The 14,492-nt window shown below is 33.7% G+C and overlaps 2 protein-coding genes and 1 long non-coding RNA gene across 5 annotated transcripts; 1 reads left to right on the top strand and 2 right to left on the bottom strand.

The window, feature by feature from the left end:
• Positions 1 to 1,016: 1,016 nt before the first annotated feature.
• Positions 1,017 to 8,637, bottom strand: LOC109341244 (probable protein phosphatase 2C 76). 3 transcript variants are annotated; one of them, XM_019579100.1, is made up of 9 exons: positions 8,627 to 8,637; positions 6,643 to 6,912; positions 5,579 to 5,706; positions 5,357 to 5,455; positions 4,967 to 5,125; positions 4,420 to 4,506; positions 3,798 to 3,889; positions 2,145 to 2,219; positions 1,017 to 1,484 (listed from the first exon to the last, which is right to left on the bottom strand). In XM_019579100.1, the coding sequence occupies exons 2-9, from the start codon at positions 6,897 to 6,899 to the stop codon at positions 1,254 to 1,256; spliced, it is 1,128 nt and encodes a 375-aa protein (XP_019434645.1). In that variant the 5' UTR covers positions 6,900 to 6,912; positions 8,627 to 8,637; the 3' UTR covers positions 1,017 to 1,253. The 3 variants fall into 3 exon arrangements, with proteins under 3 accessions (XP_019434645.1, XP_019434644.1, XP_019434643.1); XM_019579099.1 differs by lacking the exon at positions 8,627 to 8,637 and adding an exon at positions 7,475 to 7,619 and having other exon boundaries at positions 6,643 to 6,914; XM_019579098.1 differs by lacking the exon at positions 8,627 to 8,637 and adding an exon at positions 7,472 to 7,618.
• LOC109341245 lies at positions 3,386 to 10,238 on the top strand. Its single transcript, XR_002106920.1, has 3 exons — positions 3,386 to 3,605; positions 4,389 to 4,391; positions 10,228 to 10,238. It is a non-coding gene; the product is annotated as an uncharacterized LOC109341245 (long non-coding RNA).
• Positions 10,239 to 11,906: 1,668 nt separating this feature from the next.
• Positions 11,907 to 12,974, bottom strand: LOC109341236. The gene is made up of 2 exons (XM_019579091.1): positions 12,538 to 12,974; positions 11,907 to 12,252 (listed from the first exon to the last, which is right to left on the bottom strand). Exons 1-2 carry the CDS (start codon positions 12,972 to 12,974, stop codon positions 11,907 to 11,909), a joined length of 783 nt encoding a protein of 260 aa, XP_019434636.1.
• Positions 12,975 to 14,492: the final 1,518 nt, after the last annotated feature.

The following is a 14,492-nucleotide window of genomic DNA, read 5'->3' as shown; positions in this document are numbered from 1 at the left end:
CCAAATTAAATCTCTTGAATTTTTTTAGAAAAATTGCTCTTTCATGAACTATTTCACTGAAAACATTAATCTATTAGGTAATAATATTTTAATCATGTTATTACACCATATTAATAGAACAAGTCAACAAACTTCTTGATGCTAAATTCTAAGCATCAAACAAGTCTCAAGAATCCCCTTCTCCCATTTGCTTCTATTGAAAAAGAAACTTAATTTTTCCATAACCAAATACAATAAACCATTACGCCCAAGTTAAAATGTTCTTAAAAAAATAAAGGATCAATTTGGAAAGAGAACAACTAAAGAACTAATTTGAATAAAAAAGAAGTTAAATGAGAAAATAATCTAATTTGATCAAACACTCCTAATAATATACCAATAAGGTGTTAGTCTAGTGGTGTAAGGTTCCAGCAGCTCCTTAGAAAGATCAAAAAAGTCAAGGATTCGATTCCTGGAAGTGACAATTGTTGGGAGGATACATCTCAAAAAAGATTAATTTCTTACCCAAAAAAGTGGGGAAATACATTAGTAGCACAAAAAAACTCCTAATAATAAGCCACAATGAGAAACTTATTCATCTTTCTTAACACAAGAATTTGGGTCAAACTAACAAAATTGTTGAGTTCATCCCTACGAAGGAGAAAGCAAATGTTACACTTTATACTTGTGGATAATAACATATATCGTGTCAAGTTGGGAAAAAAAATTCATAAAAAACCAAGGGGACTAAGATCACATTGAGAAACTTAATGGACCAAAATTACATTTTAATGACAAAAACAATTGTACAATTATTATTTTTTTAAATTTACAAAAGAATCGTTATAGCTATACTTGTGTACAGTAAAAATATTTAAAGCCTAATAAAGATAAAAATATACTGACACATAAGATGATGACTAGACAATAGAAAACGTATACCACTAATTGATCCACCTCAAGGTGGCATTATGCAATTCAAAGAACTTCAATCACCTGAATAAAATTCATGTTGCATTTATTATATCAAAACAAAATTACCAAATTGATGCCTCTACAAACAGTTAAATATATATGGACAAATGCTGAAATCAGTTTTTGTAAGAACATGAATTCAAAATCACACTACAAGAGTGACTTAGATTACAAAACTAATGACTAAACAAATGGCTTATTGACATCATAATGAGCCATCATGCATGTGTTCTTCCCGGTATGGCGATTCAACTTACCGCGAATATATCTAAAGCATGCATGTTGTGTTTTCATTTTGCCTACTCATGCTCGACGCTAGCTGATTCTGCTTTGTCAGGATTAGCGAGGTCTGCTTTGTCAGGATTAGCCATGTCTGCTTTTTCAGGATTAGTGAGGTCTGCTTTTTCATGATGGAAGCGCACCACAATGCATGTTATGTTATCTGCACTGCCACGAGCAAATGCAGCTTCTGTTAACTTACGAGCAGCTGCCTCTGGCTCCTCTTCAGTACAGGCAAGAGAAACAGCATCCTGAACAGATGAGTAGAAACGTATATTAAACAGATCAATAAACACACTGAAATCTGAACAAAGGATATCAGATGTGAGTAAATATGTTGTACCAAACAGAACGATAAACACAGCACTGAACACACTGGAGAATACAAAGGAGTAAAATAATGTCACTAAGAATAAAAGAAATTACTTCTTACAGTCGTTATTAGCTATGACAATCAACATCCATTAAACTAATGAAGTTTCAGATAGCAAGAAAGAACCCTACAGCTCAATTTTCTAAAATATCTATGCTCCATTTCTAAAAGGCCAAAATAGTAGAGGCCAAAAGCAGACGGTCACTCACCAGATTTCCAAAACCCCAATTTGGTTTTCATTTCCCTTCCATGTTATATGCTACTTTATGGTAAAATTCTCTCTTCCACTAGACACTATTCTTTTGAAGACATGGGAATTCATGAAAGTCCCTGGCTAAGGATGACATCATTTCACCGGCTGAAACAGACACCTTTATGCATATTCTTTTTCTTGTTTCTTTTACTAGCTTTATAAACTAAGCCTTGGGGAGGATAATCAATTCCTACCTGATTAGAAATGGATATAGGCATCAAGTATGTACAATTGACTGCAATTGCAATAAGATGCATGATTAAGAGGAAGGAAGTCAAAGCTTACGTCATTTTGTACTACATCCCATAGTCCATCACTTGCAAGAATAAGTAGCTCAATTTGTTCATCTATCACTTGGTCCTGAAAATAAATGAGGTAATAAATTACATTTTCAACATATTCTGACTCATCACTTTAACATGCAACTGTTAACAGGTGAGGTGATCTATATCCCAGAAGTGTTCAACCAAAAATATAAATGAAGGCCTGCAAAGCATTTTCATGCCATTGTGAAAGGAAAATAGACAGTCTAAGCACTATCTTGCTACACTGGGAAACACAAAGCCTGATGTTGCTAGACACAATGTATGTTGCACGTTTGGCAGATGCATATCTTCTAGGGAACATCCTCAAATGTTGTCAAATTTTTTCTCTGGCTTCGACAAAATGTCTTAAAATCACATGACTCCAAGAAAATATAAATACATTCTAACGTTACTAGCCCATGCTAAAGTCTAAGCCTATTAAGATAATTCGATTAGATAAATTAGTCTATACACAGGCTTTTAGTGATTTAAGTGAATGATACATTAACTTCTTTCAATTAACTAAAAGGGAACATTGGATTAACTTTACATGTTGAGTGAATGATACATTAACTTCCCCATTCGATTATGGTAAGGAGTCCTATTGTATTAATATTTGGCTAGAACTAGCAGTAGTACTACTACTACACCAGTACATGACCTAATTCTTAGTATAAATAGGTTTTAGTGCTTTATGATTGTATTTCTATTTTCTAAATACCATATCGATATAATTTTACTCCGAGTATTGCTTCTCTCTCTTCCTTGCCTACTAAACCTTCTAATTTCAGCTCATGCATAACTGGACGACCATACACAATGACTTAAAAAGGCATTAATGGGGATTTTTTCTCCTTTCACTAGCTGCAGCTGGGTTATTCTCAGAGAGAGTCTGAGAGACATGTGGGATCCTTTCTCTTGCTTCTTTTAACATGGAACCCTCCTCACCATCAACCCCACTATAATTATAGACAGTAATTATCAAATTTTATCTATAACTCTTTTTCCATTTTCTAAATGTTAGTAGAGGGTGAGCATCGGCAAAATGGCTGGTAAAAGAAACAAGAATGCTGCTTTATGATTTGATAGTCATGGGTTCTAGTACCAGAATTAGCCTCTCTACATGATGAAGTAAGGTTGAGAGTCTCATGCACTGAACTGCCCTTCTTTCCCTAGATGTTACCATATTTACCACAATTTTATGCATTTTTATTGCTAATAAACAATACGATAAAAAGAAATCAGCATCCTAATAGTCAGAAAATGCCTTATTGGTGGGTTCATAAATAAACTAAGTAATTAATCAACTTATATTAGTTATATAACTTCAGCATCAATAACATGTGCGAGAACTTCAAAAGATTGTTTTAAATGATTTTGCTAAATTCAAGTGGGTCCGTAAATAATTTGAGTAATTAGTTTGACTCCTTCAAAAAATTTGGTCAAGACCCACTATAGCTGTTCTCATTGAATGTCACTAACTGAAACTGGGCTATTCCTTTGTAAATCTAGAAAGTCGCTGACTATCACGATTTGGCATCCATGAAATGGAAACAATTACTAGAATGAATCATCACGGCAACTATTAGAACCCTTAACTGAGATTGTACAAGGTAAGGTAAGCAGGGATCACCTGGATCTCAGGTTCTGCTACAACAAATGGCTTCAACATGCGATTGCCGAAGGCACGAGACATTGCTAGCACCCCTCCTACCCTCCATGTACCTGAACAGCAAATAAACATGTGTAAATGTCACCTATGCAAACTAGTCATTCCATTTCATCATCAAATTCGATCGCTTGGATGGATGACCTTGCTTTAAGGTGAAGCTATGAAGCATTGTTTTCCAACTTAGTATACATTGAGAACTTAGATACTACTTGAATACACCAATCTATTGTCATCCAGTCAGTAACACATGGAATATGTAATGCATATGTATACTCATCATGAAACCCAAAGGGCATCTACTTTATCACTGTCCACAAGCCAGTAACACATACTGATGTGCTTAAAGACATCTGTTGTTCGATACTTGCAAAAGAAAATTTAATAAAAGGATCGGATCAATGAACTTACATAAGTTTCCACATACTCATGTAAGATTATAAGAGAGTTAACAGACTCAGCACAAGCTTCCGAAATCAAACCAATTACTTCAATCTCAACTCTAGTGAAAGATAACTAGATGAAAATCCCAATAATATACTGACCCACCCACAGAGTGTATCATGCCTGAAATATAATATCTCACCTGCCCACATGACAACACCCCCAGCATTCTCAATTCTCTTCCGTTCATCGCTTCTATTTGGTTTATGATCCTCAGAGAGAGCAATTGCTGCCAAAGGGAAACAATTAGTTTAAGAATTTGATATCACACTAATATAAATACTTTATTTTCCACAAATCCCCTATATTTACTAGCTTAATCAGATCATTAAGATATGAAAACATCTTTTGGTCTTTTTTCCCAGGTATCCGCATAGGCATAGTTCTAAGTTTCTGACACTAACCCTCAATGACGGAGTCGTGGTTAGGTAAAGCTCTCTCTAAAGTGGAGGTCCAAGATTAGAGACCCCAGAGGTAAAGTTTGCCTGGGGACATAGTCCACTTCAATAGTGACCAATCATTTTTGGGTAACTATTTTTTGTAAAGTAAAAAAATGTACTAATACTTGTATGAAATATTATGTGAGAAAATATAAAGGACATTGGGACTTGTACCTAAATAAATAAAATGAGTTCATTAATAGTACCTATAAGTTTAAAAATGGTAACAGTTGGTCATCTATATATTACCTTTACCAGCTTTCGATATTATAGTCCTAGAGTCTCCAACATTAGCTACATAAAGATGGTTATCAACCAAAATTGCTGTTGAAGCTGTGGACCCATCATCCCGGAATGTATCCTTCTCAGAATTCAGAAAATCAGCATCGGTCTGTTGATATGTTTCACCTAGAAGCTTACTGAAGTTACTATAATTGCAACAAAATAAAGCAGACAATCAAAATAAAAAAGCATTCTATGCAGAAATCTGGCATCAGATCCCATCAGAAAATAGAACATATCTTGATGTGTGCTCAAACACTTTCAACAATATTGGACCACAAAAGAAAGCACCAATAAATAATAAACAATGATTACTACAAGACATTCATGAAAATGGATGAGAGAAAGTGAACACACTAAGAGCCAATTTGGCATCTGTCAAAAACATTGGATGCTTCATGAGATTATCAAAGAGATGGTCCTTCAAATACTCAGCAGCACGAGAACCACCATGACCTGTAGGAAATTTAAAAATTGATTTAGACATATCACCACATCTATAACAGCTGATCATGTATGATCATTGAGACCAACGAACTCTCTTTCTTCCGAGCAAGTAATGACACTGGGAAATCTTACCATCAAATATTCCAAATAAACATATTGATCTACCACCAATCTTTAATGTCTTAATATCATAAAAATCTTCCATTGTCACTCTCTTCCCCCTAAAACTTGAATACCCGCAGCCAAGTTTTCGATCCTCACTGCAAATTAAAATTCGATGAAATAAATATCATATAATGACAACAAAGATAGGCAAAAGCATGAATCAGAACACCAAATCCAGCCACTTAAAGGCAATTAAATAACTCATTAAGATTATTCCTCCAATGCAAGCCCGAGTTAAAGTTTACATCCATTGGTCTTAGTATGGATGAATAAAGATGGATTTTCAACAAAGGAAATTGCGAACATTAGAAGAAATGGTATGAATTTAACTCCATTCATCATTTCATGTGCAAGTGATTAAAGCCATTCTTACAGTGCAAGCCATAATTCAATTTCATATCCATTTGATCTGGGTATGGATGAATATAGATGGACTCAGCTAAGAAAAGTACAAGGATTCGAAGAAGAGATATTATTAGTTTAACTCCCTAATTTAACGTGAAAGTGGCCAACCATTGTGTGTTTTACTGAGATTAAACTGCAGCCACCCAAAAACACTCCCTCTCACATAAAACTACTCAATCAGTGACTTTGGTATGTTTTACTGTCTTTTAAATTCCATTTTGCAAATAGTGCTTCAAATGGCCAAGCTGCTTCTTGCCTTGACAAGATCAGCAAAAGATTACTCTGGCAGTGAATAATTAAATACGCTGCTGTTTTCAAAATTGTTATCTTATATAAACTAAAATAGTTAATAACATTTTCTGTGAGATGACACTAGTAAAGAGTAATTTCCTTACAATACCCTAACAAAAGCAATCCCAAAAGCGCTTCCAGACAACAACCCCAAACATAAAACTGGTTCTTCCAAAACCATCTCTAATTAAACTTATTCTTTCCGAATCCATAATCTTACAACAAACCAAGTTAGAGGCTGCTGAACAGTAAATATTTCAATCCGAAGTCATCATAAAAAATATACATCTCAACGTCAATACAAAGTGGAAGCAGGTTGTAGAATAACATTTCACCTTTTCCATCCTCCGCTGGCAAACTGACCATCGTCACCTTTCTTTGTCATCATATTATCAAGAAGAGGTCCATCCCTCGATGACATAGAATCCGTATCAACCATCATCCCTATAATTTTCTTAAATTCACGACCAGACCAATAAGATATTCTAGAAACTTGTTGCAAACTCCTCCCTCCAATGCTGTTGATTTCCACTCTTTTGGCAAAGATTCCAGCTTGAACAACCAAAGACCTTACACAACTGCTGCATACCATCTAACTGAAAAACCTAGCAATTCACACAGGAAAAAACTACATCATACCAAAGATCCTCAAATCACAACAATTAAACTAAAAAAAGTGTCCCAATGCATGATGCTACCACCTAGTAAGATACGATATTTGTAAGTAGCTTTACCCAGCCACCGGAATTTGAACACATGACCTCGTGAGTAAGCAACAGCCCTCTTACAACAATTAAACTCAATAAGGGGAAAACATAAAAAAGAAATACACTCATTCACAAATAAATCACATACATTCAAACCAATAAATTGTTCTAAAACGTAATCACAATTCATAACCATTATTAAACAATATAAATGTACAATTAATACGCTCTTCTGAAATTCATTTAATATAAAACCCTTATAAACTGATTTCAACAAAAAAACCAAAAAAGCAAAACTAGAAATAACAATTAAAAACACGAGAATGAAAACATGTTTGAATTTGAATCCATGATGAAATGGATCGGATCAAAAAATGCATTAAAAAGGAATAATTGAAGATTTGATCCGAATCTGGAATAAGTAAAGGTTTGGAGACGAATCAAGAAGATATTATACCTCTTATGCGAATATTGAAAGTGGAATCTGGAAATGAAACCCTAGAGAGAGAATTGGCAAAAGTGAGAGAGGAAAAAGAGAAAGAAGCAAAGAGAGAGTGGGAACGTGGAAGTGTCCCAAGTACTCCGAGCCATCTTATGTGCCAAGTATTCCGAGCCATCTTATGTGCCAATAAATTGTTGTGATGATTTTAAGAGTATTGATCTAATAGTGTAAGATTGTAAGTCTCTAACAAAAATTAAAGTTTCAATTCTTATGACCAATCACGCATTCTGAAAGAGATTTTTTATCTTAAGGATACCCTTAGATTTTGTTTGGGAGTGATGAGAAAATGGAATAATTGGATCAAAAGGTTATGAAAGGATGAAAGAACGAGAAAAAATAAGGAAACATTGTCATTGTTTGATAGTACAAAACTTAGAAGAGAATAGTAAATTAATGATAATGTAAGAATATTTTTTATTTTTTTTTAAAATATAATTAATAATAAAAAATGGACAATAATGTATAATTATATAATATACTAAAAATATTTAGTTATTTTGACATTTTATCTCCAGAAAACTTCGAATTGGACAAACTTTAAAAATAGACACGTGAAGGATTTTGGAGGGTTTGAGAGACCCTCCAAAACCTCTCAATCTCCTTCATCCAACTCCCAAACAAGGGGAAAGTTTTTCAAAGTCATCATTTTTTTTTCTTCCCCTCTAAACTCTCACTCCCAAACATAGACTGATACTATCAGAAAATTGTAAAACCAAGGATATCCATCACTATGTGGATAATGAACTAATTCTTTTCGAGGTGCATGACTGTCTATCCCAATAAGTCTCTCTATAAGGAATCGAACTCTTAATATTTTACTTATCCTAAGATATAACAAGACCTTACACTATTAGATTAATATTTTTTTAATATTATTTCGATTCACTTTAATATATAACTTCAATATATTTTTCAATCAATTCATATATATATATATATATATATATATACACTTTCATTTTGGATAGAAAATCTCTTGTAGTATTAGGAAACATTTGATTAACTTCAATTTATAACTTCAATATATATATTTTTTTACGCAATCAACTGCTTCTTATAATAGGAGATATAAATTTATAACTTAATTTATTTTTTTAAGGAATCAACTACTTCTTATTATAATAGGAGATATGTTTGTAAAGTACTCGTGACAATTAGATACTCACCTTTCCGAGCACCAAATCAGTACTAGCAACTCAAATTATTATTTTTCAGTCAAATAATCCAAACAGGTTCGAAAAGGGATACTTTTTATTATTATAGAATATAAATTAAGTAAAATGTTTTTTTGGTTAAATAAAATAAGATTCTTTCTTATTGGAATCCTTTTTTCTTTTCTCTCTCTTCCTTCCAGCTTCTGGGATGCACTAAATTCATTTCTCCATATTCATCATCTCATTCATTAGTTTTAAAACTAATTTGCAATTGTTAGCTAGTAGTGGTGAAACTTTGAAGGTTGGTAAAAGTTTGGACTGGTTCATATGTTGTTTGATAAATTTAGTTTTGGAACTAGCTAAATTTCGAAAAGCATAATAAGTTGGAAATAAAAATAATTTATTTTTTAAATATTTTGAATGAGAAAATTGATTAACAAAATATTAGAGATCACTTTCATTTTCTAAATAACAAGTAGCTTTCAAATACTACAAGTTTCTTTTTTTTTTTTTTTAAATATAGGTTCTCATCCATTCAAACCACCTTAATAGTTTGTTGACTAATTCAAAGAATAACAAACTTCATCAAAAACTAAAATTTCAAGTTTTTGGGGAAATTTTTTGTCTTTCAATTGCGAAACCAAATATTCAATAAAAGTATAATAGAAAAAGTAAAGTAAAGAAAAATACACAAAAATTTCAAAAATCCAAAACTACCATTGAATGTTATGTTAACCCACGACGTAGATTTACCATGTAACTATAAGTAGTTATAAAATCCACACATTGTGAAGTAGTTATTATGAAGGGGTAAGTCTATGATAGAGTTATGAGTATGATGCAAAATACTAAATTTTAAGTTAATAAAGTACACGTTCCATCGAAATTGTTTTGAGAATGACTTAATTATTGTCATTACGAGAATCTCATCTTAACACACTTGATTATGGCGGGGTATTTTAGTGACTCACTCAACCAAGGTACCTAATAATATAGCTGATTTTATTTAGAAGAAAGTTACTCTTATTTATATCAGTCACATCTATATACATGACTCATCACATGTCTAAGTACAATCTTTATAATCACTATATTCAAGACAACATTTAGTTGCATGATGTTAGGAACCCTAATGACTTCATGTTGGAAAATTACATACACCATTATTACTATAAGAATCGTAAGAATAACACAAACTTACATAACAATTCAAGTTGTATTATCATGGGAAATCAACTTCTAATATGTATCTACGTGAAGACTTGATATTTCATACCCATGGCTGGTGAGATACAATCATCAGTTTTTAACATCTTTGTCTCAATATATTTGTTCTTATTAACTATAATATATACATCACTAGGAATATTTTAAGGATAATCATTAATTAATAGGATATCACTTTTCTAATAATATGGAACTTATCATTTGGAAGACTTTACAATATTTAAACAATTAATATAAACTATTGTAACTATGATGGTAGCTTAGTATAGAGTAGCAGAGAAGATTAATTGGTTAATATATTTGTAATAGCTTGATATTTAAAGCTAGGAGAATTAGTTAGAGTTTGTTTGTCACTTAGTTACTTTTCTATTTTTACAAGGCAATATGCCTCAATATATATAGCACTTATAGTCTTCTTTGTAAATGAATCAATGAGAATGAAGTGATTTTTCAATTCATAATATGGTATCAGAGCCATAATTAATTATGCATTTGATAGCTTTTGCTTGTACCTTTATCCTTTCCTCTTTTCTTTCATCATTATTATCCAAGTAGACCAAGATGATGAACCAATAAACTTTGTTGAAGTTTATGGTGTAGCCTATATGCATCTTCTACTTCTATGTTATGGTTTTGCCTTATTCTTTCTTCTTCAAAATGACATTCTTCTACATAAATATTCTTACACTGCTATTATCCCAAGAAAAAGAAGTAAACAAAAACGCAATAAGAGCCTCTCTCTGGCTTTCTTTCTTTAAGATGGCAAAGTGTAAGAATAATTCAAAAAAGGTTGTCATACATCTCAATTTCTTCTTAATATTGATATCATCTTTTAGCATATTCATGAAATGTTCCTCCTGAAGTATTCACCAAATTAGCTTTGGCTTCTTCATTCACCTTCTCCTTTGCCTCTTGTGCTCTCTGATGTAATGTCTTGGACCTTCTCTTTGGTCTTTTGAGCATCATCACCAGTAGATTCTCTAGTCTTATGTGCATCAGTACCTCCATAACTGATGGTGGTTCCTTCCGTGTTGATTCAAGATCTTATAGAAGCTCTCTTCGGTTATGTCCCCATCAATCGAAAATCCCCCAATGGAACATTGATATTGTTTTGAAATCTCTTGGAGCCACACAAGATGAAATTCTTGAAGCACTCATTGATGCAAGAAGCCTTTTTTTTATAAGTAAAAATTTTATTCAAGAAGGAATAAAGAAACAAATACAGTTATAAATAAAAAACCAAACCCAAAACGAAAACAATAACCCCTAAAACCACTAAGAAAAAATTCCTAACAAAAATATTCCAAACATAAAAATGGATTGGAGTACCATTCAAACCATGACATGAGAGCAACTTTGTGACGACCTTTGATCCATAACCAGGACTTAAACTTAGTCACATCTAGAAGCTCCTCCATACACACAATTTTGTTGTTGAAAATAATGTCATTTCAATGCTTCCAAAGAGACCAAATTCCAGCCATCCAAATAACTGAGCAAACTTCTTTTTGAGATCTACCTTTAATCGGCAAAAAGTGAGACTTTCCGGTAGGAGGTAACACCATAGCAAGACCCAACCAACCATAGAGAAGCAACCAAAAACTACAAGAGAAAGGACGAAAGAAAAAAAGGTGATTCGTCATTTCTGGTTGAGTCTGACACCAAACACACATAAGATCATTACCAACGAAATTACCTCCCCTCTTGACTAAATTCCACTTACATAGGACCCTATCCAGAAAGATCCTCCAAGCTAAAGCACGAATCTTCATTGGGGCCAAAGATTTCCACATCACCTTCCATAAAGTATGATCCTTTATGATAGGATTGTTCGTTTCCCAAATCATAGAGTAAGCTGACTTGGCCGAATAACAACTAGACGCGTCATGCATCCAGATCCACTTATATTATGCATCCTCCTTGATCTTTATAGTACTCAAAAGCTTAAAAAAATCATCAATCAAAAGTTTTTCCCACTCAAATGGCTCTCTCCTCCAAGGTACTTGCCACTACCACAACCCATCTCTCCAATAACCTAAGTGACCTAGTAAGACCCCTTTTGATGAACTCAAATTATACATCCTCTCAAAATATTCCTTCAAAGAGCCTTCCCCCACCGAAAAATCCTCCCAAAATCTAGTATGCCTCCCATTCCCTACCACTTTTTTGAAACCACCAATAAAACCTCCCTGAACTCTGACTGCCCCACCCATAACCCTTTTTAACTCCCGCCACCAAAGGAACTCCAAGGACCCCCTAGAGCCAACCTCACCCCATTCAAAACCAGACTGAGCCCCATACTTAGACTCTAACACTTTAGACAAAAGAGATACTCTCTCAGATAACATCATCCATCTCCACTTACCAAGAAAAGTCAAATTAAAAGATTCTAGATGTTTGATCCCTAAACCACCTCTTTCACGACCCGAACAAACTGTATCCCACTTCACCCATAGAATTTTCCTATGGACTCCAACCCCTCCCCACAAGAAATCTCACTGAATTCTAGACATCTCCTTAATAACACTCTTCGGAGCCTTAAAGAAAGAAAGCAGATAAATCGGTAAGGCGTTTAATACTCCGTTAATCAGTACCACACGCCCACCAAAAGACAGATACCGACCTTCCTAAGAAGCTAACCTTTTTGACATGTTGGAGAGCATATCTTTCCACACCTCCTTTCTTCTGTGATTTGAACCCACCGGGATTCCCAAAAACTTCATGGGCCACAAACCCCTTTTACAGTTTAAGAGCCCTGCCTTATCATCTAGAAAGCTGGGGTGAATATTGACACCAGATAAGTTGCATTTTCCAAAGTTAACCTTCAAACCAGAGCAAGCTTCAAAAGGTCTAAGAATATACTTCATAGCTATAACATTATGCACATATGACTTCCCAATAATAACCGCATCATCAGCATATTGAAGAAGGTTGACCCCGACTTTATTCTTACCAAATTCATACTCTTCAAACTTGTGATTAGTAACCGCTGACTTCATAAGCCCTATAAGACCCTCAACAACAATCAGGAACAAGAAAGGGGATAAAGGATCACCTTGACGAATACTGCGCGACATTTTAACTCTATCGGTTGGACTACTATTGACCATAACAAAAAAAGAGGATGTTGACACACACTCCATCATCCAATGTCTCCACTTGGTGTAAAAGCCCAAATTGTCCATCATGTGATCAAGGAAATTTCAGCTCACAGAATCATACACCTTAGCAAAGTCTATTTTAAAAATAGCACACTCCTTCATGTTTCTCTGAGCATCATCCACAATCTCATTAAGGACCAAAACATCGTCAAGAATATGCCTCCCTTTGATAAATACAGAATGATTGTCAGAAATGACTCTATCCATCACCCGCTTCAAGCGATTAGCAAGAACCTTAGAAAGAATCTTGTACAAACAACCAATCAAAGAAATAGGTCTATATTCATTGAGGGACAAATGATTCATCTTCTTAGGAATAAGACAAACAAAAGATGAATTGACACCAACCACAATTTTTCCATTTATGTGGAATTCCTTGAAAATATTCAGCACATCACCTTGCAACAAATTCCAAAACTCCTTGATGAAACGAAAGTTAAAACCATCGGGACGAGGACTCTTATTGCTGCCACAACTCCAAACATCCTCTTTAATCTCCTGAACTAAAAAACCAGCTACAAGTGACTCATTCTCAAAATCAGAGATCTTCTTAAAAACGATACCTCCTAATAAAGGTCCCTGCCAATTGTAACACCGTGTTTTTCAGAGCACTTTTAATTAAGTAATTATTATTGATGGATTAATTAAAGAAATTAATCAGTAATGTTTTATGCTAAACATCAGTTGAGTTTTAGTCTTGTATTATGATTTTATTTCTTTCCCTATTTTGCAATATTTTTTTAGAATCAAAGTTTCCGTGACGATTTCGGGTTTTTTATCGAGTTTTCGCCCATTTTTTGAGTTCCAAAACTCGGAATCAAATTTCGATTTCGCCATTGGCTTCGAAATATTATTTCTAGTCAAAATAGATACCAAGCTTGTCCGTAACTCATCTCTAGATATTTTTCACCTCGAAATTCAAGTTTTGACGTTTCGGGCAAATGTCCTAAATCGGAAGATTGTAGATTTCCGTCCGAAAATGTTCGGGCACGACGTTTATCAGGAAATTACATCATATAAATAAAGTTGGAAGTCATCATTTCATGAGCCACTTACTTGTTACACAAGTAATGCAAAAGCTTCCAAAAGCCCCTAAATCACTCAACAAATCCTCTCACTCCACCACAATTAGACACATCATCTATGCTAGTCTAAACCTACTTACTTTGCATTAAATTTTCTGATTTGATGAGGGTGAGGCTCTCCTATAAATACCTCACCTCATTCTCTCATTTTTACACTAAATTCCCTATACAAACTAATGTAGTCTTTTATTTTCTCTTCTTCATCTTCTTCTCATACTTGATAAAAAGTTATGAGTTTTTATTACGTTGTTCATAAAGTAGAGTTTATATTTGTTCTTTAAGTATTTTATGAAGGCATAACTAAAGGGGGTGATAATAAAATCATATGAACATTTATGTAGTTTTTGAC

Source organism: Lupinus angustifolius, unplaced genomic scaffold (assembly GCF_001865875.1).
Source record: "Lupinus angustifolius cultivar Tanjil unplaced genomic scaffold, LupAngTanjil_v1.0 Scaffold_415, whole genome shotgun sequence".
NCBI lineage: Eukaryota > Viridiplantae > Streptophyta > Magnoliopsida > Fabales > Fabaceae > Lupinus > Lupinus angustifolius.
The sequence above is the reverse complement of the archived record's forward strand: the minus strand, read 5'-3'. Positions and strand labels throughout refer to the sequence as shown.